The 25,919-nt window shown below is 42.7% G+C and overlaps 1 protein-coding gene across 4 annotated transcripts in view; it reads left to right on the top strand.

Annotated features, from left to right (window-relative positions):
• ubr2 (ubiquitin protein ligase E3 component n-recognin 2) overlaps positions 1-25,919 on the top strand; it is a 168,581-nt gene that overhangs the window by 41,735 nt on the left and 100,927 nt on the right. For all 4 annotated transcript variants that reach the window (XM_084321190.1, XM_084321188.1, XM_084321189.1 and 1 more), the window contains exons 4-10: positions 883-993; positions 8,747-8,877; positions 12,041-12,179; positions 14,812-14,874; positions 15,260-15,380; positions 15,702-15,809; positions 21,378-21,466. In XM_084321190.1, the coding sequence (XP_084177316.1) occupies positions 883-993; positions 8,747-8,877; positions 12,041-12,179; positions 14,812-14,874; positions 15,260-15,380; positions 15,702-15,809; positions 21,378-21,466 (762 nt within the window). The remainder of the gene's footprint in view (positions 1-882; positions 994-8,746; positions 8,878-12,040; positions 12,180-14,811; positions 14,875-15,259; positions 15,381-15,701; positions 15,810-21,377; positions 21,467-25,919) is intronic.

Below are 25,919 nucleotides of genomic sequence, written 5' to 3'. Positions count from 1 at the left end.
TTTATATTAGTCCACACCTCAACATGCAGGCAAAAGGATTTAGTCCACACCTCAACATGCAGGCAAAAGGATTTATATTAGTCCACACCTCAACATGCAGGCAAAAGGATTTATATTAGTCCACACCTCAACATGCAGGCAAAAGGATTTAGTCCACACCTCAACATGCAGGCAAAAGGGTTCCTATTTCCAACGCAAAATCATCATCCTCCAGCACTTGGGATTCTGATTACTTGGTACTATTTTGTTTCTCGGCAAAAGCCGATGTATTACTACGCTCTGGAACCGGGTCACAGGTAACGCAGATGGTTCTGTGTTAGAAATAGGTTTTACCCTTTTGCCTGCGTGTTGTGGATTCAGACGTTTTGGTTTCAAGACCCCGTTTCTACCATTTGCTGTCTGCTTCCCGGTTCACTCACACACACACTTTCAAATCGGAGGCAAAAGGTAAACGATATATTATGCATCCTTAGTTACCGTAATTACATTTATGCTGAGAATCGGCTGAAAATCATAAAAGATTCTGAACAAAGAAGGATGCCTTGATTTCTGGAACCCACATGCCAAAGACTGGCACACTCTCCCGAAGACTAACAGAAATGTCATGTGCAGGTCATTTGGGTTCACCAGCTATGAGGCAGAATTGGGCTTGTAAGTGGCATTGCGCTTGTGCAAATGACATCAGGTGTGTGTGTGTGTGTGTTTTGTGTGTGTGTGTCCAATTGTTAGCAGTAAAAGTGGAGCACTGGGGTCATTGTGTAAAGCCACTGTCGGTAGCAGGTGACACTGTGGATGTTCACCCACCACACATGTGCACAAGTCGGGGAGAGAGAGTGTGGGAGGAGTCGTGCTTGATCTGTTCTCTCTCTGTCTGTGTTCTAGATGACGACCTCAGGGGGAGGGGGTTTCTGTGACTGTGGAGACATGGAGGCCTGGAAGAAGGGTCCTTACTGTCAGAAACACGAACCCAACATCAGTGACTCCTCTCAGGAGGTGAGTCCTCTCTCTACTCTGTTCTGTTGCATCCCAGCACCTAGTAATACTCAGGGATGTTCTTAGCTGTGACCAGCAGCTAGTGTAGGTGGGTCCAGAAAGACTATAGCTTACTACTACTAGAACTTGTGAGACGGTACATGATGATGTTTTCCACAGTGGCAGGTGTTGGTGTGTGAATGTTTCACAGGACCCCAACAGAAGTGCCTTTTATTAAATGTGAAAACCTTGTTAAGTTTTGAAAGCCTATAACTTCTACACAAGTAAAATCCACAAAACACCTGATCTTCTTGTTCTACTAATTAACATCGAGGACCACGGTTTCCCCCGACGGCTTGTTTGTTTTTGACCAATCTGCACATAACTTGGAGCATAGAAGTATTTGACCAAGATACACATTAACCCGATAATCAACATGGCTGCCATTAACCTACACAAGGGTGAGTTCTAACCACAAAACCACCATAACTCATCAACCGGTTTTGATTGAAGATGTATATATTTTTTATTGAATCGAGACATCAAGAGACGTGTTCCCGCACAAAGCGGGTCATAGTTCATAAACCTTCCATACAATGGTCACACAGGTTCAGTGTTGACAGATATCTAGTGTTTGTACTCGGGCTACATGGTATTAACGCTCAGTGCACGCACCTCGATGCCATGTTTCTGTTAGTCATATAACTTTGTTAGTTTATTTATTTAGGCTATTTATCCCATGTTTAATTTTTTTTTTATAATATTTCTTCATCTACAATTCCCATCAGTGACTATTGTTTTGTCCCTGTTCCCCAGTGGGATGTTACCAGTAACTCACCATACAATACTGATATCTGGCCCTGTCCCCCAGTGGGATGTTACCAGTAACGCCATACAATACTGATATTTGTCCCTGTTCCCCAGTGGGATGTTACCAGTAACTCACCATACAATACTGATATCTGGCCCTGTCCCCCAGTGTGATGTTACCAGTAACTCACCATACAATACTGATATCTGGCCCTGTCCCCCAGTGGGATGTTACCAGTAACACCATACAATACTGATATCTGGCCCTGTCCCCCAGTGGGATGTTACCAGTAACTCACCATACAATACTGATATCTGGCCCTGTCCCCCAGTGGGACGATACCAGTAACTCACCATACAATACTGATATCTGGCCCTGTCCCCCAGTGGGACGATACCAGTAACTCACCATACAATACTGATATCTGGCCCTGTCCCCCAGTGGGACGATACCAGTAACTCACCATACAATACTGATATCTGGCCCTGTCCCCCAGTGGGACGATACCAGTAACTCACCATACAATACTGATATCTGGCCCTGTCCCCCAGTGGGATGATACCAGTAACTCACCATACAATACTGATATCTGGCCCTGTCCCCCAGTGGGACGATACCAGTAACTCACCATACAATACTGATATCTGGCCCTGTCCCCCAGTGGGACGATACCAGTAACTCACCATACAATACTGATATCTGGCCCTGTCCCCCAGTGGGACGATACCAGTAACTCACTATACAATACTGATATCTGGCCCTGTCCCCCAGTGGGACGATACCAGTAACTCACCATACAATACTGATATCTGGCCCTGTCCCCCAGTGGGACGATACCAGTAACTCACCATACAATACTGATATCTGGCCCTCGATAACGATAATATTGTGAATTACACCATATCTGTGATAATGGATATATTGCAAGAGATTTCATCTATGATGCATCACGATATCTGTAACTGAAGAAAATAAAATGGGCATAAAAAGGCAAAAAGCAGGAATTATGTATTTAGTCACAGAATTTACATCACAAACTTTTGTACATGAAACAATGTACAACAAACTGCATAGTGTCTCTTTAACACACACTGACCACAACTTTATTATTATTAACTATTAATTATGTTCCCCAACAGAAAACTTTGTTACCATCTGCAATTAAAAATTTTTTTTTTATCTAATAATAGTTTTCAGCCTGTATACCTCATTCCAATCATTTGTATTGCAATAAAATTGGGTCATCAGGCCCCCCTCCCCAAAAAAATCTATATATTCAATATCAATACTTGGCTTGACTGTATTAACTCAATGGCCGCCAACAACGAGTCAACTCGTTATAGCCCGCCAATCTAATTCTGCCAACGAGTATACCGTACTTTTCGCACTATAAGCCACACCTGACTATAAGCCGCAGCAGCTAAATTGAATGATGTGTACATATATAAGCCGCACTGGAATATAAGCCGCATGTGTTTTAAAGTTTAATTACCATATGTAAGGAGTGGAGCCTACGGCTTAATTTGACTCAACACGGGAAACCTCACCCGGCCCGGACACGGAAAGGATTGACAGATTGATTGCTCTTTCTCGATTCTGTGGGTGGTGGTGCATGGCCGTTCTTATATTGAGCTTTAAGTTCCCACCTCTACAGAGAATGACTCCCACCTCTACAGAGAATGACTCCCATTGGGACACAATACTGTCGGACAAATAACAAGAATTAACTCATTTACAATATATATATATAGTATTAAGTTTAGCAAATAAGGGAACAGATAAATAACATTTCAATGCAGTAAAAGAAGCAATATTTCGATTTTCGGGTTTTGTTCACATATAAGCCGCACCGTTATATAAGCCGCAGGGTCGAAAAATGGGGAAAAAAGCCGCGGCTTATAGTCCGAAAAGTACGGTACTCGCCTTGCGGCCGCTATTGCACTCTATTTGAAACGATGTGGCTTGTTGTCTGGGCCGAGCTGTGGCGTGCGGGCGGGGTCTAAATACTCTGGCAAGACAAGCGCTTATAACTCATGCATCGACGAGGGTCCGCCCCCCTGGGTTCCTGTTCAATGCTGGATAACGTTGGAAACACGATCGCGATCAGTATTTGGAATGGCGATCAGATAATTGGATTATTCTTTTTGCAGTACATCATAGACAAGGTAAGCAGTCGGACTATATGTTATCAATCTTGCGTTGATCCGATAATTCTTTCCCCGCGATCGGAGCGTGCGTCTGTGGTGTGTGTAACGTATCCCGTTGGTAGCGATCAAAGCACGGAGGGGCGCCCCCCCCCCCTTTCATGCATGCATGATGAAACATAATACCGATAATCTAGCGTTGATTTCAGATTGATTGTTGATCCAAGCGAAGAATGGTAACATGTTTAGTGAATTGCACTTAAACGCTGTTTAGCAGCGTTTCCTGGGATTACACAGAATTACCGTAAAACTATACTCATATTCACCACGGTATAAAACGGGAATGTATTGATGAAAAAATTATCTGTTTTTTGCTACTTGACCGGAAGAAACTCAATGACAATCGACTACTATATCATTAGATCCATAGCTATAATATTTAATATAGTTTCAACACTACAAACACCGGCATGTACCCCCATTTCATTACAGCGCTGGCACAAACGGCCATACACCCACAGCGACCTCTGGCGTCCAATGAGTTAATATAATATCAACATTCAAAATCTTGCAATATTGCTGTATGGATTTTTCACCCCCGCCCTCTTTTCTTGATTTTGAGACGTTTGTCTGAGTGAAGCAACAGTTATGATTGGAGGATCAAGAAAAAATGGTGGGGCTTGAGATCATTTGTGGTAAATTATTTTAAAATCTTGGCCTTTTCCATCTACTTGGATGCGATCAGTTCAGTTGGGCAGCTTATCACACGTCAAAACATAATCTTGGAATCCAAAAGAATTTTTCTTGATTCGATCGTCTTGGCAGGTTCAATGAAAGCCATTATTATAACTGCAGACTTAGAACACGGACATGAAACATCATTGGATATATACAGGTCAACCCACACAACATGGTAGTGTGGTGACTCACTTATCACGTCAGGGTCACCAATGTGGGAACGCAAGAAAGGATGAAACGGGAGACTGTAGTCGAGTCTTTCCTTTTACTTCCCAACATAAATTACATACATCCAACAGAGTGCAGAGACGTTAACGTTACTACTCGAAAGTGACAGCAGCCAGCTGACAGCTGACATGCACTTTATAGCATGTGAAAGCGCTATACACCTGCTGTTATCTTTCACAATACTAGTACTTGTCACTGTTGGATTTTATTTTATTTTATTACGGATCCCCATTAGCTGGTGCCATAGCAACCAGCTAGTCTTCCTGGGGTCCACAAAAAAACATACAAAAACAATTATTGCAAAACAAAATTATTAAAGGTGACATGTACTATAAATGTCATTTTTCAGTCTCTAGCATTGTATTATAGTAATAGGAGTTCGTATCAATGTGTTTTAGTGTCTAAATACCATATTGGCGGATTGCTGTGATTCAGCTCAGCCCCTTTCCTCCTCCAGTAAATCAGGCCATTTTGATTTGAACGGCCGATATACGTCATACGGCCGCTGGGTAGCAGACAGTGATGTGATTGGCTCTGTGGTTGTAGCTAATGCCCGCCCACATTCTACCTAGACTGACTGTACACAGCGAAACCATTTCCTCATACTCTGCATGGGGAGAGAGAGGGGGTACCTGCCGGCCGCGCGCCACACACCCGCAAACGGGAGATTGAAAGAAGAAAAAAAAACCACAAGCTGCCGCGGACTCTCATCACCGAGAGCCGAGAGGGAGAGAAAGGAAGAGAGAGGGAGGGAGGGAGGGAGAGAGGGGGCCTTGTCAATAACGGCCTGTCTTTTTTTTTCTCTCTCTCTCTCTCTCTCTCTCTCTCTCTCTCTCTCTCTCTCTCTCTCTCTCTCTCCCACCCCCTCCCTCCCTCTCTCTCTCTCTCTCTCTCTGCCGCGCGGACTCATCACGAGAGGGAGAGAAAGGAAGAGAGGGAGAGAGGGGGCCTTATCAATAACGGCCTGTCTTTTTTTTTTTTCTCGCTCTCGCTCTTGCTCTCGCTCTTGCTCTCGCTCTCGCTCTCTCTCTCTCTTCCCCCTCTACCAGTGCAGACTGTGTGGCACTGTCACTCAAAGTGCTTATGGGCGGAGCCAGGCCATGACAGCCTGATTTCTTGAGGCTGAAAAATGATGGTTTTGAGTACTTGATTAGAAATATAAAACAATGCATTTTTTTGAAAAAAACCTTACAAATGTCTTCAATAGACTAACAGGAATTGTGTAAAGTTGCCCAAATAGTGCTAGGAATAGCAGTACATAGCCCCTTTAAGTCAGTACTCGACACACAATGCATAATGAAACTAACAATTAAGATTGCTAAAATTACATTACACAAAGAAACGGAAAACAAGAAAACAAAATACTTTACAGTGTTAAATACAATTTAAGATTATTTTAAATTTTTAATCTACTGTAAATGCAGCAGAGGTTTTGAGGCAGGTTATTTCCAAAGAGTTAATTATCTAAAAATAAAATATCTCCTTAAAGCGTTGGTTTTTGGACCTGGTAATTCAAGCTGCCCATTACTGGAACCTCTAGTGTAATGATCATGCACAGTATTACTATAAACAATCTGTTTATGTATAAACACACAAGTTATACTGCTCATGACCAACTTGAACAGCACAAGTGTATTAAAAGACAATCTATTTTCAATGTTAAGCTTTTATAATACTAGTACTTGTCACTGTTCTGGTCTTATCTTTTATAATACTAGTACTTGTCACTGTTCTGGTCTTATCTTTTATAATACTAGTACTTGTCACTGTTCTGGTCTTATCTTTTATAATACTAGTACTTGTCACTGTTCTGGTCTTATCTTTTATAATACTAGTACTTGTCACTGTTCTGTTATCTTTCATAATACTAGTAATAGTATACTATAATACTTAACGCATACACACAGTCATCATATCCCTCCTAGTTACACACAGTCCTCATATCCCTCCTAGTTACACACACACCTCATATCCCTCCTAGTTACACACAGTCCTCATATCCCTCCTAGTTACACACACACACACCTCATATTCCTCCTAGTTACACACACACCTCATATCCCTCCTAGTTACACGCACACACACCTCATATCCCTCCTAGTTACACACACACACTTCTCATATCCCTCCTAGTCACACACAGGTCTCATATCCCTCCTAGTTACACATACACACAGTCATCATATCCCTCCTAGTTACACACAGTCATCATATCCCTCCTAGTTACACACAGTCCTCATATCCCTCCTAGTTACACACAGTCCTCATATCCCTCCTAGTTACACACAGTCCTCATATCCCTCCTAGTTACACACAGTCCTCATATCCCTCCTAGTTACACACAGTCCTCGTATCCCTCCTAGTTACACACAGTCCTCATATCCCTCCTAGTTACACATACACACAGTCATCATATCCCTCCTAGTTACACACACGTCTCATATCCCTCCTAGTTACACATACACACAGTCATCATATCCCTCCTAGTTACACACAGTCCTCATATCCCTCCTAGTCACACACAGGTCTCATATCCCTCCTAGTTACACACAGTCCTCATATCCCTCCTAGTTACACATACACACAGTCCCATGCATATGCATTCCTTCAAGGAGGTTAGCGCTTTTTAATCCCCAGCTCACAGATGGAATACACCCTCCTTTCATTGCCAGGGTTCGAACCGGCAACCTTGTTGTTTATCTTACTGGTCGGTCTCTTTACCTCTCTAGGCCATCCTACCTCCTCCACTGAAGAAGTCAACACTGTCCTCAGTTCTTAACACTTTGGCTGCCTAAGGTTAAATTCATGATATACCATAGATTGCCAGCGCTATTTGTCTATGGAGAAAGTCCCCTTCTTTGCAGGGCTATAACTTTTTAAATTCTATTGCTACATTGCCATTATTAGGGCCCATTCAAAGTCCTATATGTATTGTTCATTGTGTAGCAACGTTAAACTTTTTCATTCACATATTCATAGTAAAGTATGGTCTAATGTATAAGTATGTTTCCATCTCTTTCTGCAGCTTTCTCCAGAACGTGATATATAGCCCCAAATGCATTATATTGATGATGAAATACAGTTTGATGGCAATCGGCGCGATATAAAAAATTCCAACTGGACATGGTTCTAGAAGTTACTACACTACACTGATGTTGACCGGATGGCCGAGGGGGCATTTATAATTCCGTGGGCAGCGTTATACCATTCATCTAATGTGGGTCATATGTTCATCAGATCAGTTAGTATAGAAGACATTGAAAAATAACGCTGAATCTTACCGTATCTTCCTCGCGCCGTTGGGCGATGAGCGTGGATTATACATTTTCCTATTATGGGATATATTTTTACCCGGCCCATCTCCAGCTTGTATAATGGTATATACGTCCAAATCATGTTGTTTATCGAGTTATTGCCAATCGATCACCGTGTAGCGTGACGAGCCAGAGTCACATGAACTATAGCGAGCGCCCGGAAGTACTACGGTCGTCATGACAACCTCTATTCAACATCCTGTTTGGCGATTGCGCCGATCGGCCACCAGATGGCGCTCCTGAACCGCCAGAGAGCTCAGTGGGTCCTGCTGGTGGATCTCAGGCCAGCGGAGGGGGAAAATGAATCCGATCGCAGATTTTTGAAATATTGATATAAGGACGCTGTACAGCGTCCCCCGGCAACTTTAGCATGGCCAGCAAAGACGTGAAAAGACGTGTCCCGGCACTCAAAGTGTTAATGTGAATAAAACATTCTGTCATGTTGGTACCTTCAGTGGTACAGAAAGAAGCATTTCATGCAAAGTATTCTGTATTTCTGTAAAAGAAACTTGAATCTGGTCGTGTTGATGTGTGTCCAGGACCCTCTGGCTCACCTGTCGGCACACATGATCTCCCGCTGCTACAACGTCTTCTCCATCATCCTGAGATACGCGGTGGACATGTTGACCTGGGAGAAGGAGGACGAGCTGCCACCGGGTCTGGAGCCCCCGTACGTACACACACAGTCACAATCACACAGCCACACACAGTCACACACAGTCACACACAGTCACACACAGTCACAATCACACAGCCACACACAGTCACACACAGTCACACACAGTCACAATCACACTGCCACACACAGTCACACGCACACACACACAGTCACACACCACACACCATAACAATAGCATAGCAATAACACCAAGGTTTAAATCTCTGAATATAGTCTGGGAGTTGAATTAAGTGAGTGGTGTCTAGACAGCTGCAGGGAAATGAATCTCATAACAAAGTTAACCTTTTTGAAGCTGCTTGTTCCAGTTTTAATCATCCATTCAATGCAGCAATTATCTAAATGTCTCCCTCATAAACCTTTATTTGAACTCTAAATGCAACTGAGGTTTCCCCTCATTTACAGTCACGTCGAGTGTATAGAGTTGAGCCCTAGCCATATTTTTTTTGTATCCACCTTTTCTCCCATTTTCTATTTTTCTCCCATCCCAATTTTCATATCGTCCAATTCAACCCTCCCCTGTCTTCGAACGCTGTTTCTTGCCTCCCACAAGCCGGCTGCAATGTGGACTAAGTCATACATAGCACGAGTCCCCTCCGATACTCGAGGTAACAGCAGTCTCATCTTTCCACCTGCAGGGCTCATTCTTTCAGCGTCGGGGGTCTGGGCTTTGGAGGGGCCCCGCCCCCGTCGCTTCCTGATTCTACTGCGCAGGCGCACCAACAGACCTGTAGGAGTCGCTGTCCACAACGCCCGATCCCCACCCTTCAGTTTCCCTCCCCCTAATACGGCCAATGTGTATTAGTGCGGACGACCAGCTAAACTGAAAGCAATGTGGAGAGCGGGGCTCGAACAGGGAGGGATTCCTGTTCGAGCCGAGTCTCCAGTATTTGTGGCGAGCGCCTTGCCCACTGCGCCACGTAGCCGCCCCCCTAGCCATATTTTCTGAAAATTCGACAAAGTACATACCCAAGTAAAGATTGCTCCACTTCTACAAGGTCCATTTGCATGGTCTTGGTATCTAGGGACATCTATGCACGGCAAGGAATGTATTCCCAGTGTCAGAAATATTGTGTCTGTTACTATGCTTGAGTAAATTGTAATGAACCAAAGGAGAATATAAATGATTATTAATCCGTTTTCTTTCCATCTTTGACGGTGAATAACACCGTGCTAACATTGACATTAACATTTGAGCCACTGAGCTCATTCAGCACCATCTTCAGATCAAGTGTACAAAAATTCTAAGCAAATTAACAAAGGGCAGATGATTTACAGGTTTTTTTTGTAGAGCCATCCTCGATACATATAGAATATCAGGCCTATAAATGACCTTATTATGACCAAGTCATACATCCAGGGCTTGACATTATACGGGTAGAAATTCGGCAGTGGCGTGCAACTCTGTCACTCTTACCAGCCACTTTGGCGGGTGACCTTTTGGTAGCATTTTATATGAAAAAAAAAATGATTGTAGTTAAATGGATAGACCTAGTTTTTGCTAAAACGCACAGGAAGCCAGTGGAGGGGAAATGTGCTCTCGCTTACGTGTTCCCGTTAGCAGACAAGCAGCGGTGTTCTGGACTAACTTCAAGCGAGAGAGGGAGGCCTGACTGATGCCAACATATAAGGCATTACAATAGTCAAGGTGAGAGGTCATAAAAGCATGGATAACGGTTTCAACACTACGGGATAAAACATTTTTTGACCTTGGACAGCCTCCTAATGTGGAAAAAGCTCTTTCCCACTACAGCATTTAGCTGTTTGTCTAACTTAAGGTCACAATCGATCTTCACCCCTAGATTGGTGACAGTTGGCTTCACAAAAAGTCCAAGGGGGCCCAAATCACCAGGATGTTCAGTTTGTTGGTGTCCCTCGAGTTGATGTAGCCCCCCCAGCATAGAAGACGACGCTGACCACTACAGACTGGTAGAATGACTGCAGCAGTCTATTGCAAACGTTGAAGGACCCGAGTCTCTTCAGGAAGAACAGCCTACTCTGTCCCCAACTATCCCTCTAGGAGACATACAAGCACTCGACACTCAACTAAACGCCTTGGCCAGTCCTTCATACCAGCGGCCATCAGGCTCCACAACAGTGGGCAGGGACGCGTCTAGTTTTTTACCATTTCCAGTTCCGCGTTCTGCTATCTGATTGGTCACTGACTTTTCTGGTCGTGTGACATGTGCGCCCAATCGTGTGACGCCTGTTTCTATCACCGGTTAAGCTTAGGCACTCTTTCGAAGTTGGTTAAGGTTAGAGTTTGTCTTAGAGCATGGCGATAGAACACCAGCCCGGATTCCAAACTCTAACCATAACCAACTTCGAAAGAGTCGCCTAAGCTTAACCAGTGATAAACTAGGCGTTAGGTAGTTTGCTGCTGTTCGAGGCGGAAATGGGTGCAGGAACAGGCGTCACGCGATTGGGCGCACATGTCACATGACCAGAAACGTCAGTGGCCAATCAGATCGCACCAGAAACGTCGGTGGCCAATCGGATCGCAGAACGCGAACGCGGAACTGGAAATGGTTGGTAAAAAACTAGACGCGCCAGGGACTGCTGCCAGACATCTAACTACTAGGAACCTAGTAGCTGACTCTCACCTAAAAGACCGTATGCATACTGCACCTTATCTGTATACTATATACTTCATCAGAGCATATATTTAGTGTTTAGCATTTTTAGATTAGATTTAGATTATTGGATTATTATTAGATTATATATTGTAGTAACTAACTATTTATTGTATGGCAAATATAACTGAGAGGGCATACATACCCTCATCTTGCACCTTGTTGCCCATATGCGCATGTCCAGAGTTAATTATATTGTTTACACTGCCTTTTTTATTCTATTTTAATTGTTTACTTCTCCACTGTACTATAATTCTATGACCTGTACCATGTCTTCTACTACCTGTACCCCCCCTCCCCCCATGCTGCTATGATGCCTGCATTTTCCCACAAGGGGATCAATAAAGGAATATCTTATCTTATAACATAGCAACTATCCCTAAATATTACCCATTATGATAGAACTAATGTCCATATATAACATAGCAACAGTCTCTAAACATAACCCATTATGATGGAACTAATGTCCATAGAAGTGAATGTAAAGGTGTTTTTTCTGCTCCTCACCCGTTGTGTTTGTACAGAGACCGGAACGACACGTACTACTGCATGTTGTTCAACGACGAGGTACACACCTACGAGCAGGTCATCTACACGCTGCAGAAGGCCGTCAACTGCACCCAGAAGGAGGCGGTCAGCTTCGCCACCACGGTGGACCGAGACGTGAGTCCAGATCACCACCACCACCGTGTCTTTTTAACCCTTTCCCTGCATAAGGTTAACCCTTTACTATCAGAAGTAGGGATGTCCCAATCACATTTTTTTGCTCCCGATCATGTGATTTTGAGTATCTACCGATAACGATCTTTCCCGTTCCGATAAAAAAAAAATATTATATATATTTTTTAATCCCAATTTCTCACATTACATTCACCCTGAATGTTGACGTTATCCAGGTGAAAAGTTAACTTCATTCAAGCGAGGCATTGCCATCCTTGACATAAATCATTTGATGTATAATTAAATCAAAGGTAATGCGTTTGGGTCTGAGAGTGTGGCTGGTCTGCTGTTCTGCAGCTGGATACTATTGGTTTGTTTTGGCAAAATTCTTCTGCTCTGTGTGACAATAAATAAATGAATGATATGCAATTTAAAACCAAAACTAAGGCCTCAGTATGAGTTTAAGACGTGAACATGGTCATGTTTGTTGAATAAAAAAAAAATGTAAATCCAGATTTCTTTTTATTTTATTTTTTTGCCGATCCCGATCTTCGGAAAATCACGTGATCGGATCGGGACATCCCTATTTTTAACCCTTTCACTGCCACACTGCATAAGGTTAACCCTTTACTATCAGAAGGGTTAACCTTCTGTAGTGTTGGCAGTGAAAGTTTTTTTTTTTAACCTTCTGTGTTTTGTCGCAGTGAAAGGGTTAACCGTTTTGGTAGTGCGGCAGTGACGGGGTTAAAGGGGAACTTCACAGGAAAAACAACGCTGATTTATTTTGCACATAATCTCATGCGTGTATATCCCTAAGGCTCTCTACTCTTGTACACGTTCATTTAGTTTGACAATTATTGAGAGTTACTGAGTTTGTGTATCTCCTCCCGTGATGTCATCGGAGGACACTGAATCCTTCCGTTTACTTTTTATTTCAGCTCAATGAAATTATGTAGATAGAAAAGATGGCGACCCCTATTGCAATCCTTCTCTCCGTTTCTTCATCTACATAATTTCACTGGGCTGTAATTAGGAGCTGCACATTATGAGAAGCGACAATAAAGCTGACGCTGACTTTTGACCACTGACACACACACACTGCCACTTCACAACTCACTGCCACTTTACTGCCATTATTTTAGTTTAGATTATATTAGCTTACTGCCATATCTATCATCTCACTGCCACTTTACTTTACTGCCATTATTGTATTCTACTGCCATTATTTATTAGTTATACTTTCTATGTACCGCTGCTAAAAAAGATTTGCACTATGTTCCTTTGCCTCCTATATTTATTTCAATCGTACATACAAAAAATTTGCCAGTTTATACTGTATATATAGTCCTGTATAGTGTATACATCGTGTCTCATATGTTACTTATGTCTATAGTGTCCTATATGTCACTTTATGTTTATATTAGATATTTTTTTATATACACCGTGGGAAGGGGGAAACACAATTTCATTTCTCTGCATGTCTTGCACATTATGAGAAGCGACAATAAAGCTGACTTTGACTTAAAACACAACACAAGGATTCAGTGTCATCTGATGACATCACAGGATCAGTTTCTCTGCAGTCATATCATCTGCCTGGTGATTGATTATACACACTGTACAGTACTGGGTCTGTGAGCTGGGTCTGTGAGCTGAAGTGGGTGTTTTTGCTGTCATCGTTGTAACCAGGGTTGGGTACCGAACTCTGTACTTTTAAGGGTACCGGTCGAATTGCATCGGTACTACGGAGTACCGATTACCACTAGATTGGGTACCTTTACATGTTTAGTATAAGAGGGTAATATACACTAGACAAGAGGGGGAGCCTTTTCCACAAATATATGTATTACTGTCCCGTCTCTTGGGTCTTTGGAAAGACCAGACGAGGTCGGATAATGTTGATATTTAAACATTTAAAAACATAATAATGATCAGAATACACATACACATAATAAACTTTATTTATTTTGTGTCGTGTATTACAACAATAAATAAGTAAATGTTGTAAATAAATAACGATGTTGAAATTGGGAAGTTTGGACATATAAAAGAATATTACAGAAAGAGCACCGTTACCGAATTCCAGGAATTGATACTGGTACCGGTTCAAATGTGAACGGTACCCAACCCTAGTTGTAACATGGTTCAGCCTGGTTCAGCACACGGAGACCTATACTCTAATGCTGTGTTTATTTTAGCTTCAGTCGTTTCAATTCAATTAATTTTTTTATTAAAATAAATCCCTAAAAAACACAACAACTACATACAACAAACACACGAGACGTTACATTAACTTAACAAAATGCTCAATATCTTTATAAATGCAAACATTTTCATGTAACAATGATTAATGTAAATGCACATAGTCTATAAAGAAAAAAGATAAAAATTCTCTTTCCGTCTTAAACTATATGTATGTAATATTTCCAGCACAGTCTCCACCAGTCTTCTAATGTCGTGTCAAATCTTAAAATCGGAGGCACTCCTCTTTTAAGTTGAATGTTCCAGACTTCAGACTGGGCTCTGCTGCCTCCTTCAGTGGCTTATGTTCCATAATGGGGCCGTGTCAATTCACACAAAAGCCTACTTGATGTTTGTTTTTAATGACGAGGCATGTTTTTGTTTCGCCCCCCAGGGAAGGAAATCCGTTCGTTTTGGAGACTTCCAGTTTTGTGAGCAGGCCAAGTCAGTCATAGTGGTGAGTCCTCTGCTCTGTAGCCAATCAGTCACACTGCTGAGTCCTCTGCTCTGTAGCCAAGTCAGTCACACTGCGGAGTCCTCTGCTCTGTAGCCAAGTCAGTCACACTGCGGAGTCCTCTGCTCTGTAGCCAAGTCAGTCATAGTGCTGAGTCCTCTGCTCTGTAGCCAAGTCAGTCACACTGGTGAGTCCTCTGCTCTGTAGCCAAGTCAGTAGACAAGTCACTTATAGTCAGTCATAGAGGTGAGTACTGTGCTCTGTGTGTGTGTGTGTGTGTGTGTGTGTATATATATACGGTATATATATATATATATATATATATATATATATATTACTGTGTGTCTCTCACTTAAACTAAACAATAGTTTAATGTGTGTGTGTGCAGAGGAACACCAGTCGTCAGTCCAAACCCCTGAGGGTCCAGGTCATGCACTCCTCAGTCGTGGCCCACCAGTGCTTCGCTCTCAGGGCCCTCGCCTGGCTGGGACACGTCATAGGATACTCCGGTAAGACTCCTCTCTCTCTCTCCTTCCTCACCTCCTTTCACTCTTAACTATTCTCCTCTCCCTTTACACCTCTCCTCCTCTCTCCTCTCCTTTCCTCTCTCCTCCTCTCCTTGTTCTCCAGCTTTTCCTTTATTGATTTTCTCTTAGGCATGTGAGCGTGGCTTTTACGCAATTCTTTAACATTTGACTTTAGGCATTATTTGCATTCATTCCTTAGATAAACGTGTTGTTTGCGTACGTCTGTGCTTGTATTTATGCACACAGGTCTGACCTTATGTAACGTGTGTGTGTGTGTGCGTGTGTGTGTGTGTGTGTGTGTAGATGCCCTGAGGAGGGTCCTGTGTCAGGTCGGCCTACAGAAGGGTCCAGAGGGGGACAACTCCTCGCTGGTCGACACACTGATGCTCTGTGACTCCAAGATGTGGAAAGGTAACGGAGAGGAGGGTTCTGTACAGAACAAGATGTGGAAAGGTAATGGAGGAGGGTTCTGTACAGAACAAGAGGTGGAAAGGTAATGGAGGAGGGTTCTGTACAGAACAAGGTGTGGAAAGGTAACGGAGAAGAGGGTTCTGCACAGAACAAGGTGTGGAAAGGTAACTGAGGAGGGTTCTGTACAGAACAAGGTGTGGAAAGGTAACAGAGGAGGGTTCTGCACAGAACAAGGTGTGGAAAGGTAACAGAGGAGGGTTCTGTACAGAACAAGATGTGGAAAGGTAACGGAGAGGAGGGTTCTGCACAGAACAAGATGTGGAAAGGTAACGGAGGAGGGTTCTGTACAGAACAAGATGTGGAAAGGTAACTGAGAGGAGGGTTCTGTACAGAACAAGATGTGGAAAGGTAACAGAGAGGAGGGTTCTGTACAGAACAAGATGTGGAAAGGTAACGGAGAGGAGGGTTCTGTACAGAACAAGATGTGGAAAGGTAACAGAGAGGAGGGTTCTGTACAGAACAAGGTGTGGAAAGGTAACGGAGAGGAGGGTTCTGTACAGAACAAGATGTGGAAAGGTAACAGAGGAGGGTTCTGTACAGAACAAGGTGTGGAAAGGTAACGGAGAGGAGGGTTCTGTACAGAACAAGATGTGGAAAGGTAACGGAGAGGAGGGTTCTGTACAGAACAAGATGTGGAAAGGTAACAGGAGAGGAGGGTTCTGTACAGAACACTGCTCCCCACCATCCTGCCCTTCAGGACTGAAGTGGGTTTGATGATTTCAAATCAATAAGGGAGCATTTGTTTATTATGAAACAATAAAATCACATTATATTACAATCATATTAACACTTTGATTGCCTAAGGCTAAATTCATGATATACCATCCGTTGCCAGCTCTATTTAACATGGAGAAGTTCCCCTTCTTTGCAGGGCTATATTAATTGCCATTATTAGGGCCCATTCAAGGTCCTATATGTATTGTTCATGGTGTAGCAACGTTAAACTTTTTCATTCACATATTCATACTAAAATATGATCTAAAGTATAAGTATGTTTTCATCTCTTTCTGCAGCTTTCTCCAGAACGTGATTTATAGCCCCAAATGCATTATATTGATGATGAAATACAGTTTGATAGCAATCAGCGCGATATAAAAAATTTCAACTGGAAGTACTTCTGGAAGTTACTACACGTCATCTGATGTTGACCGGATGGGCGAGGGGGCGTTTATAATTCCGTGGGCAGCGTTATACCATTCATCTAAAGGCCCTCCCATAGTCACGCGCCAGTTTACACAATTGTCCAGGCACGCGGGAACTATAAAACGGCAGGGGGTGCTGGGGGGGTCGCCAGATGAAAGGAATTTTTTTTTTTTTTTTTTGGTCAGGCCACTGAACTTAGAAGCAGGCCAGGCCAGTGTTTCTATTTGCACCAGCGCAATAGTTAGATAACCTAGGTGGGGAACAACCAGGAGATCACTGCAACTCACACAAGTTGGAGAACTATCTCTCTCTCTCTCTCTCTTGCTCTCACACACACACAAAGGGAGCCGCATGTGATTGGTGGAGGCGGGATCCTTACGAAAAACTGCTAATCATTGACACATGCTAGCCTGTAATAATCCCCCCCAGAAAAATGTACTTTGCATTTGATATATTGCAAATATATGCCATCACACACACTGGCATTTAAAGGGTTAGAATTATAAAATGAATATGTGGTGTTATGATCAGGGCTGAAGTTGAATAAAATATTGTATTTATCAATTACAAAAAACTGAAAATCCATAAAAATCTGTGTTGTTGCTAATCATACATATGCTAGCCTGTTTTTTAACAATAAGTTGTGATGCCATCACAAACACTGGCATTTAAAGGGTACAAATAAAAAAAATGCCTGCACCAGAATGCAGGAAATTAAGTCTTTGTAACAAAGAAATTCCTGGTGGGGGACCCCCAGACCCCCTGCTTAAAAAGTGGCCTGACTGGGGCTATATTTCCTGGCCTGAATGATTTCCCCAGTCCGGCCCTGGTTAAAAGCCTCCAATGCTTATTAGTGTGTGTGCGTTTGAACGTTTGCATGTTCCAACCATACATTTCCATTTAAAATATTTTTTTTTACCTCCTATAATAGTGGGGGTCGCGGCTCTCTGACACCGTTTTTTTTGGGTCGCGGCCTGAAAAGTTTGGGAACCCCTGGTCTAGCCTGTACCCCCCAGACATGTTGCTGGCCCCGTCAAAACAGTATCCTATCAGCCTCTCCATGGGCAGGTCGAGGCGTAAAAGTATTTTATACACAAAAACATCGTCTCGGCTGTTGTGTCTGGGCCGGGCATTGTAAAAACCCCAAAAGAAGTTCTGAGCTTCCAAGTTGTCATCGGCTAACTGTATATTACACAAGAATTGTTCTTTTCCAGTGATTGACATCAGTGGTTCCGTCAGCGCTCAAGCCAAAGATTGGGCTTTTGGATGCTTTGCCTCTAATTTGTCGCTGAATATCATGGGCAAGCAGCTGTAAGATTTCGTTTTGGATGTTGTTGGACATCCAGTTGTCTCTCTTTTGGAGCCAATTCTTCAACTCGGGATCAGACTCGGTGCGCACTCTTTCCATCATGAGCTGCCATAACACCCCATCCCTATTTGCATCACCCCTCAGTGGAAGCCCCTGGCGCCCGAGGGGGGGTATAGGGGAACAGACTCAGTTAACTCTTCAATACCTGATGCTGAGGCTGAACCTGTCGTCTCTGTCTCTCTCTGACGTTTATCAGATTTAGTGGGACTGTCACTGGGACCGGCGGGACGTTTCGAAAATAAATCTGATATTTTTCTTTTCTGCGAGTGAGACATTCTGTGCTAGCAAAGTCTGACTACTAGCTCAAATCGACTGACTGCGCAAGCACTGTATCACAGTAGCTCAGTGGTTCGTGGTGCGTGGGAAGGGCGGGAGACAGGAGGTGAATACAATTAGTTGTTTCACCTGTCATTCAATCAGTCTGTGACAGTCTGTCATCACTCGAAAATCTACTCGGTTTTACACGTATGATTGTGTACATACAGTAGTGTAATGAATGAATGAAAACTTTATTTAACAGATTGGAAAATGGCTACAATACAGTACGGCTCAATACACACAATATTAAAATGGTGACATGCTTTGAGCAGGATAAACTTATAATATACAGTGTTACAGTTATACAGTTACAGTATATACAAATATATAAATACTGCCAAATTTTTTTTTTTTTTTTTTGCAATAATTGAGAGGGGGTGCTGCAGCACCCCCCGCACCCCCCCTTCCCGCGTCCCTGCAATTGTCCCCACGCTGTTCAACTTCTGTCATGTCGTCGTCATCCGATGTCAAAATAAAGAGTACCGTACTTTTCGCACTATAAGCCGCACCTGACTATAAGCCGCAGCAGCTAAATTGAATGATGTGTACATATATAAGCCGCACTGGACTATAAGCCGCATGTGTTTTAATGTTTAATTACCATAAGGAGTGGAGCCTGTGGCTTAATTTGACTCAACACGGGAAACCTTACCCGGCCCGGACACGTTAAGGATTGACAGATTGATTGCTCTTTCTCGATTCTGTGAGTGGTGGTGCATGGCCGTTCTTATATTGAGCTTTAAGTTCCCACCTCTACAGAGAATGACTCCCATTGGGACACAATACTGTCGGACAAATAACATTAACTCATTTACAAGTTGTATTAAGTTTAGCAAATAAGGGAACAGATAAATAACATTTCAATGCAGTAAAAAAAGCAATATTTCGATTTTCGGGTTTTGTCCACATATAAGCCGCACCGTTATATAAGCCGCAGGGTCGAAAAATGGGGAAAAAAGCCGCGGCTTATAGTCCGAAAAGTACGGTATGTTATCTCCGTTTCCAATATTTCGATAATAAAACGGGCAGTTTTACGCACTTGAATAACAGGTACCGGTATATAGGCAGCGAGATGCAATGTACCGTATAGGCTTGAGGTGGACAGTGCTGGTGCTGAAATGACAAACACGCATTGCATGAAATAAAAGCACCAGTTTTATTTCAAAATATTGGAAACGGAGATAACATTCTATGTTATCTCCGTTTCCAATATTTCGAAATAAAACTGGCAATTTTACACACTTCATTTAGAAAAGCCATTCAAACATCTCTCTTGGCACGGAGCGAGTGGTCAGAGTAAAATGCAGATCGGCGTCACATTAAATGCAGTTCGATGTCAACCAAAACGCCGAGCAGCGTTTTGTGACACCAAGTCAGCGGCGCGGATGTCCGCGCGTCAGAAAATAGTAGCTTCGCACCTGTGGGTCTGCTGTCCGCTGAGATCATAGCTCAAAGAGCCGCGCGGACCTCCGCGGAGTCTGCTCTGTGTACAGTCTGCTCGACTATGGGAGGGCCTTAATGTGGGACATATGTTCATCAGATCAGTTAGTATCGAACACGGAAATATTACACGCTAAAACTCACCCCAGTCTCCGCGGGCCGTTGGGCGATGGGGTAGACAGTTTTCCATTATGGGATGTAAAAATACCCGGTCCATTTCCAGGTTGTATAATGGTATATACGTCCAAATCATGTTGTTTATCGAGTTATTGGCAACGGATCGCTATGTATTGTGTCAAGATGGAGTCGCGGGAGCTATAGAGAGTGGCCGGAAGTAATATGGGTGATCAGCACTTCAGCCACATCACTTCCTGTTTGGTGCTTCTGCCGATCGGCCACCATATGGCGCTCTTGAACCGCTAGAGGATTGAGAGGAGCTCTGAACTGTGTGTGAAGGCTGCGGATGGAAAATATGATTCCGATCACAGATTTTTGAAATATTGATATCAAAGACGAGTTACGGCGTCTTCGGCAACTTGAGCATGGCGGGGAAGGACGCCTAAACTCGTCCTTTGGCAACTAAAGTGTTAAACTACAAATGTTTATTTACCATTTTAAACCCTGTGTTAAAGAATCCTTTACATCCTGTTTTCTTAAAACTATGGTTCCCTTGACGACATTAATTCTACGTTTGCGACGTTGGTATCCAGACTCTGGTTTCATAAGGTGCCGCTATTTCGGTGCTGGCATTTAAATGTAGCCTGTTGGAACCCACGAGAGATGGTCATGTTGGAGGGCAGATAACAGGTATAATGGCTAATATTGGTCTCATATTATTGTTAACCTTCCCTCCCCCCCAAGCTACCAGCAGAATGGAACTCATTAACCCCCCCCCAAGCTACCAGCAGAATGGAACTCATTAACCCCCCCCCCCCCCCCCCCAAGCTACCAGCAGAATGGAACTCATTAACCCCCGTCTATTGGCTACAAAACTCATGTGACTCTTCCAACCAGTTTGTGGCCAGGCTCGTGGAACAAGGTTCAACTCTCAACCTGTATCGACTCCGAGAGATAAACGGCAATGTTATGGACTTTCCCTGAAAAGTGTACTGGTAAAAGTGTACCGTTAATGGTGTACTGGTAAAAGTGTACCGTTAATGGTGTACTGGTAAAAGTGTACCGTTAATGGTGTACTGGTAAAAGTGTACTGGTAACACCGTCCCGATCTTCTCTCTCAGGAGCCAGGAATGTTTACCACCAGCTCTTCATGACCAGCCTCCTCATGGACCTCAAGTACAAGAAGCTCTTTGCCATCCAGTTCGCAAAAGTAAGACATTCTCCTGTTATTTATACAGTATAGAATGACTGCAAGTGTGGGCAGGTGATTTGGTGTGGGGGGGGGGGGTGATGTTTAACACAGTTAATGGGCCAGAATCAAACCCAGGATGTTGTGATTAGATGGTATCTTTCCTGAGCCATCTTTTTTTTCCAAACTGTTATTTATTGTAATTGTTTGATATTCTGTGGTATCGAGAGCATTAGGTGAAGGGATGTTTGGCCCCCTTCCTTTTTTCACTTTTTTGGTCCCCTTTTTTCACTTTGGAGACAACCACAGCTGTATAACCAAGTCTTACATTCCTAGTGAGTGGCTTAGTGCAGGTAGTAACATGATCCATCCAGTGCAGAGCAACACCCTTACATGGAGAGGAGGCTGAAGGAAGAGAGAGGGTCTTGAAAGAAACATATTACCAGAGTTGACATATAGGGATGCCCCGATCGATCAGCCACCAATCATCAGCAGATATTCAGTATAAATGGTTATACCAGCTGTAATGTAAGCTGACTTATAATACTGCTATACCATCTAATGTTAACTGACTTATAATACTGCTATACCAACTAGGGGTGTAACGGTACACGTATCCGTACCGAACCGTTTCAGTACTGGACCTTTGGTTCAGTACGTGCTGTGTACCGAACGAATACAACGGTCCGTTAAAAACCACTAACTGAACACACGTGCAGAACTTCTTTTTGCATGCAGAATTTTATTTAAAACTCCAAATTCACCCCTTTCCAAAATATGTTTGTAACACAGCAGGGGGTCATTACTGAAAATGTTCATACTTTTCTTGTTCGCCAAATAACACACCAACTTTCTTCCACGTGACTTTCACTCACTCACAGCTGATCAGAGAGAAAAACTAGAACGCACAACGTACTTTTGCAGAGCTCCTCCCCAGTTGAGCTGCTGCTGTGTTTAAATCCAAAATATTGATAAATCCTCTGCCATTGTTGTGTAACATGACATCTCTTCTCTAGAGTCTTCTTTCTCTGCCTCACGTGAAGTTAAATCTACTCTAGAAGTGAAACTGAAAGCATGCACCGGTGGGGGCTGGGGGAAGTAGGCAATTAATTTACTCAGTGGATGCCTGAACACAGAATGACACTGGTATCACTGACTACCGCGCCAAGCCTAGGCGGAACTAAGTATAACTTAATAAAAGATAATTATATTTAATTATAATTATTATAAATATATAATGATTATTATAAATATATTTTTCCTGTTGTACCGAACTCGTACCGAACTGTGCCCTCAAAACCGAGGTACGTACTGGACCGTGGCTTCTGTGTACCGTCGCACCCCTAATACCAACTGTAATGTAAGGTTACCTATAATACTGCTATACCAGCTGTAATGTAAGGTTACCTATAATACTGCTATACCAGCTGTAATGCAAGGTGACCTATAATACTGCTATACCAGCTGTAATGCAAGGTGACCTATAATACTGCTATACCAGCTGTAATGTAAGGTGATCTATAATTCTGCTATATCAGCTGTAATGTAAGGTTACCTATAATACTGCTATACCAGCTGTAATGCAAGGTGACCTATAATACTGCTATACCAGCTGTAATGTAAGGTGATCTATAATTCTGCTATACCAGCTGTAATGTAAGGTGACCTATAATTCTGCTATACCATCTAATGTAAATTGACCTATAATACTGCTATACCATCTAATGTAAATTGACCTATAATACTGCGATACCATCTGTAATGTAAACTGATCTATAATATTGCTACCAGCCAATGTAATGATCGGTATCGGCCGATATGGCTTATAGATTATTGGTGATCAGTATCAGCGGCATTTGTTATTGGGGTATCCCTAATAACATTTAGTTTTGAAACATATTTCTGGTTCCTCCATCCATGCTATAATCTTAGGGTAGTCAGAGATATAGGCAACCTTTGTCACTATCATGTGGTTTTGAAGGCAGGGTTATGTTTAGTATGCTACATAACTAAAAACTGAAAATATTATACTTTATTGATTTGAGCCATTATGTGAAGTGAAAGCATGCATGCCAACATCCTTGTTCTGGTGTTATTTGCACCGTTTTCAATCCATATGAATTAGGGCTGGGCGAGAATAGATTTTTTTCTCTTAAACTAGAAACGCCAAGGAAATCATTCAAATAACCTTTGTTTTTATTTGACACAAAAAAACACAGTGTTTCCCACAGGATCTTCAGAGAGTATGGGGGGTGAACCTCTGACCCTCTAGGGCAGGGGTTCCCAAAAAAAAAACTGTATACAACTCTTGATCAAACAAAGATGAATGTCTGATGAATTAGTCGATTGGGATTAATAGTGCAATAACTTGCTTATTCACCAAACTTCACTTAAAACACTTCACTGCTGATCTGTGTCTCATAGCCTCAGTCAGCTGCCTCTGCTGATCTGTATCCCGTCTCTCATCCTTCCTTCCTGGCAAACCCTCGAATGCCTCGGCCCCGTCTGACCCGGTAACCCCATAACCATGTCAGGCAGGCGCCTCCTGGCTGGAGATGACCTGTCCCTGGAACTCAGCAGGAATAGAACCACGCCCTCTTTCCTCAAGGCCAGGGCTTAGCAGCGCAGGTACAGCTGCTGACGTAGGCACAGAGCTGTGGCCCATTAGTCCAAATCCCTTAAGTGTTCTTAGCCAATATTGACACCGAAATGGGCACTTTCCCCTGAGACTAACGCTAGAAGTCTTGGAAGACGACATGACTCTGACATGAGTTGGGACCTTACCACTGTCACTGTGGTACTCTGTGGTAACCATGGAGACCCTGTTCTGATTAATGTGTTCTACTGGACCACAGAGGCTGAAGCTAAGAGTACAGGAGGTTTCCCCCCTAGACACAAATCAAACCGGTTTACCTGAAGGTTGCGATGGTTTCGTGCTAATTCATGGAATTAGGCTTTATGTAGATGAACATATAACCGGAAATAAAATAATATATTTACAAAGATAACTTAAAAACATGGAAACTACTATCCGTTTCTTGATGGATGAAATCATAATCATGATATTTATAATTGATATTGAAACCATCAATATTAAACATGATTAGTCATTGATTTGAGAACATCATATGACAACAACTGATTTTTTTTTACCTTTCTTCTTGACCAACCAAAGGCTGCCTTTCTGTCATCTTCCACAAGTTACCAAAGACGTTTAAAAAATAACTGGAGAAACGCGCCGTGGCTCCTCCTCCCTCTCAACACCAGCTGAAACTACTGTTTGGGCTTGATGGGGGGGGGGGGGGGGGGGGGAGCACCGCTGTGAAGGAAGGGTGCACTGCATTTACAACACAAGACAAAATGAGAGCGGAACAATAACAGTTGTATCTTGTTCTCATGATCGCAGGAAGCCGTAGTTGGAATTAAAGCTTGATTAATCACTCAGCCCCAATGTCAAGCGCATCCGATTTGCATTGCCAATCCCAAGACCAATCATATGGTTTCATGTTGAGGGTTTAAGATGAGATATTTCTTTATTGATCGACTTGGGGAAATTCAGACATCATAGCAGCATGGGGAGGTACAGGTATGGGCAGGGTAATAGTAGAAATACATAAATATAGGCAATAACATTAGATGCGATGAGGGTCTGTAGGGCTGGGCGATATAACGATAACGATAAATATTGCGATATATTTTAATAATCGATATCGAATATCGTTTTTTTTTTTTTTTTTTTTTTTTTTTACCTGCAACAGGGCAGTTTTAAAACCAGAGACAGTGGACAGACTTGTCTTTCTTGCCTGCAACTTAAAGTAATGGCTTTGCTTGTCCAAATGACAATACTGACCAAATTCAGATTTCTTTTTCTCTTGTCCATTTATTTTGTTTGCTTTCTAATTTAAAATACATTTTGAAACCGTCTGTACACAGTAGGCTATGTGTGCTAGCAGAACTAGACTCCAGTCACGAGTCACAGTGCACATGTGCGGTGGTTTGTCCACCAAAAAAGCGCCAAAAGATCGAAAATAAACTAGCGGAGCCAGAACTGTTCAACTCCTCTGGAGCCACAGCCAGCAGAGAAGCCGGTTTACTTTAGCTTTTAAACCAGCTGCAGCCTGAGAACTGGAGTGTGAGGGGATGTAACACTAAAGATGGCGGCAATGACAAAGAATTGCTGCAAAATAAACATACATCTGTTGTTAAAAAATATATATATATTTTTTTTTAATTTTTTTTATACTTATAACAATTCGATAATTATCGATATCGAGAAATAAAATAAAATTATCATATCGTTATCGCGATATGATTTTTTTCCATATCGCCCAGCCCTAAGGGTCTGTACCAGGGGCGGATTTAGGATTGTAGAAGATCCGAGTTTTTTTTTACTTCGACACCACAACCTTTAACTTATACCACCACCTTAAAGCGGACAAAAGGCACTAGAGAACACTTAAATTCACACCCTTTA

This window comes from Notolepis coatsorum, assembly GCF_963971535.1.
Source record: "Notolepis coatsorum genome assembly, chromosome: 9".
Lineage (NCBI taxonomy): Eukaryota > Metazoa > Chordata > Actinopteri > Aulopiformes > Paralepididae > Notolepis > Notolepis coatsorum.
The sequence above is the reverse complement of the archived record's forward strand: the minus strand, read 5'-3'. Positions and strand labels throughout refer to the sequence as shown.